At 51.3% G+C, this 1,583-nt stretch overlaps 2 protein-coding genes across 2 annotated transcripts in view; both read right to left on the reverse strand.

The window, feature by feature from the left end:
- Nucleotides 1-259, reverse strand: part of T265_11026 (hypothetical protein) — a gene marked incomplete at both ends in the record, with an annotated part of 8,106 nt that extends 7,847 nt beyond the window's left edge. Inside the window, one exon of the mRNA XM_009177566.1 lies at nucleotides 50-259. Coding sequence (XP_009175830.1) covers nucleotides 50-259 — 210 coding nt within the window. The remainder of the gene's footprint in view (nucleotides 1-49) is intronic.
- Nucleotides 260-325: 66 nt separating this feature from the next.
- Nucleotides 326-1,236, reverse strand: T265_11027 (hypothetical protein; the record flags this gene model as incomplete). Its single annotated transcript, XM_009177567.1, has 2 exons — nucleotides 326-940; nucleotides 1,065-1,236. The coding sequence occupies 2 exons, from the start codon at nucleotides 1,188-1,190 to the stop codon at nucleotides 326-328; spliced, it is 741 nt and encodes a 246-aa protein (XP_009175831.1).
- Nucleotides 1,237-1,583: the final 347 nt, after the last annotated feature.

Below are 1,583 nucleotides of genomic sequence, written 5' to 3' on the forward strand. Positions count from 1 at the left end.
TCTGTTGGAACGTGGACAACGAAGCCAAGATCGAACCACCAATCCAAACCGAGTATTTACGCTCCGGTGGGGCAACGATCTTGATCTTCATCGTACTCGGAGCCAACGCAGTGATCTCCTTCTGCATACGATCCGCAATACCAGGGAACATGGTCGTACCACCAGACAGCACGGTGTTCGCGTACAAATCCTTGCGGATATCCACATCGCACTTCATGATCGAGTTGAACGTGCTCTCATGGATACCGGCAGATTCCATACCCAAGAAGCTCGGTTGGAACAGAGCCTCGGGACAACGGAACCGCTCGTTACCAATCGTGATCACCTACCCATCAGGCAGTTCGTAGCTCTTCTCCAGTGAGGAGCTCGATGCCGCGGTCGCCATCTCCTGCTCGAAGTCCAGAGCCACTAGCACAACTTTCTCCTTGATATCACGCACGATTTCTCGCTCGGCCGTTGTCGTGAAACTGTAACCACGCTCGGTCAGGATTTTCATCAGGTAGTCAGTCAGATCACGACCAGCCAGATCGAGACGGAGGATGGCGTGAGGAAGCGCGTAACCCTCATAGATTGGGACTGCGTGTGTGACACCGTCACCAGAGTCCAGCACGATACCGGTCGTACGACCCGACGCGTACAGGGACAGCACAGCCTGGATGCCCACATACATGGCTGGTGAGTTGAATGTTTCGAACATGATCTGTGTCATCTTCTCTCGGTTGGCCTTCGGATTCAACGGGGCTTCGGTGAGCAGAACGGGGTGTTCCTCGGGCGCGACTCGCAACTCATTGTAGAAAGTGTGATGCCAGATCTTCTCCATATCATCCCAGTTGGTCACGATGCCGTGTTCGATTGGGTATTTGAGGGTGAGGATACCTCGTTTGGACTGGGCTTCATCACCAACGTAGCTATCCTTTTGTCCCATACCGACCATCACACCCTAGGATGGGAAGTTATGTGGTTAAAAGACGTTGGTATAATACATATGCACAGTGTTATAGGAATATGATAGTAAAATATGCAGGTGCTGAATAAGCTTTTCCTATGAAATGAATGTGACTTACTTGGTGACGTGGACGTCCAACAATTGAGGGGAAGACAGCACGAGGCGCATCGTCACCAGCGAAACCAGCTTTGCACATTCCCGAACCATTGTCCACAACCAGGGCCTGAACTTCTTCGTCCGCCATTTGTCAGTTTTATCCCTGTCCGATTCGGTTGTTTTGTGCGCGAAACGAAAGCGACTGTGAGTGTTTTGGTACGTGCACAAGCTACAATTTATACTGCCTTGATTGTTCCCATATATGGTGTTTCACCACATCCGGCCTCCTATTGGTCCTTGGTCAGGTTTGCCACATTCTCCAGCTTTGGCAAGCCTACCTAACAGGAGGTAGGCCAAAATTAGTCTTGTGTGCATTTGGGCCGGTTCGATGATTCGTTGATTGGACATTGCCACCGGCACACCCATCCCCATTTTCGACGTCTGTTCCAGGCCCGACGGCTGTTCCCATCCCAATGGACAAACTGGTGGTTGGTTGGTTGTGTTGATGTGCACTGAACCAGGTGTGTACCGTGGTTTGACT

Source organism: Opisthorchis viverrini (assembly GCF_000715545.1).
Source record: "Opisthorchis viverrini unplaced genomic scaffold opera_v5_439, whole genome shotgun sequence".
Taxonomy (NCBI): Eukaryota; Metazoa; Platyhelminthes; class Trematoda; order Opisthorchiida; family Opisthorchiidae; genus Opisthorchis; species Opisthorchis viverrini.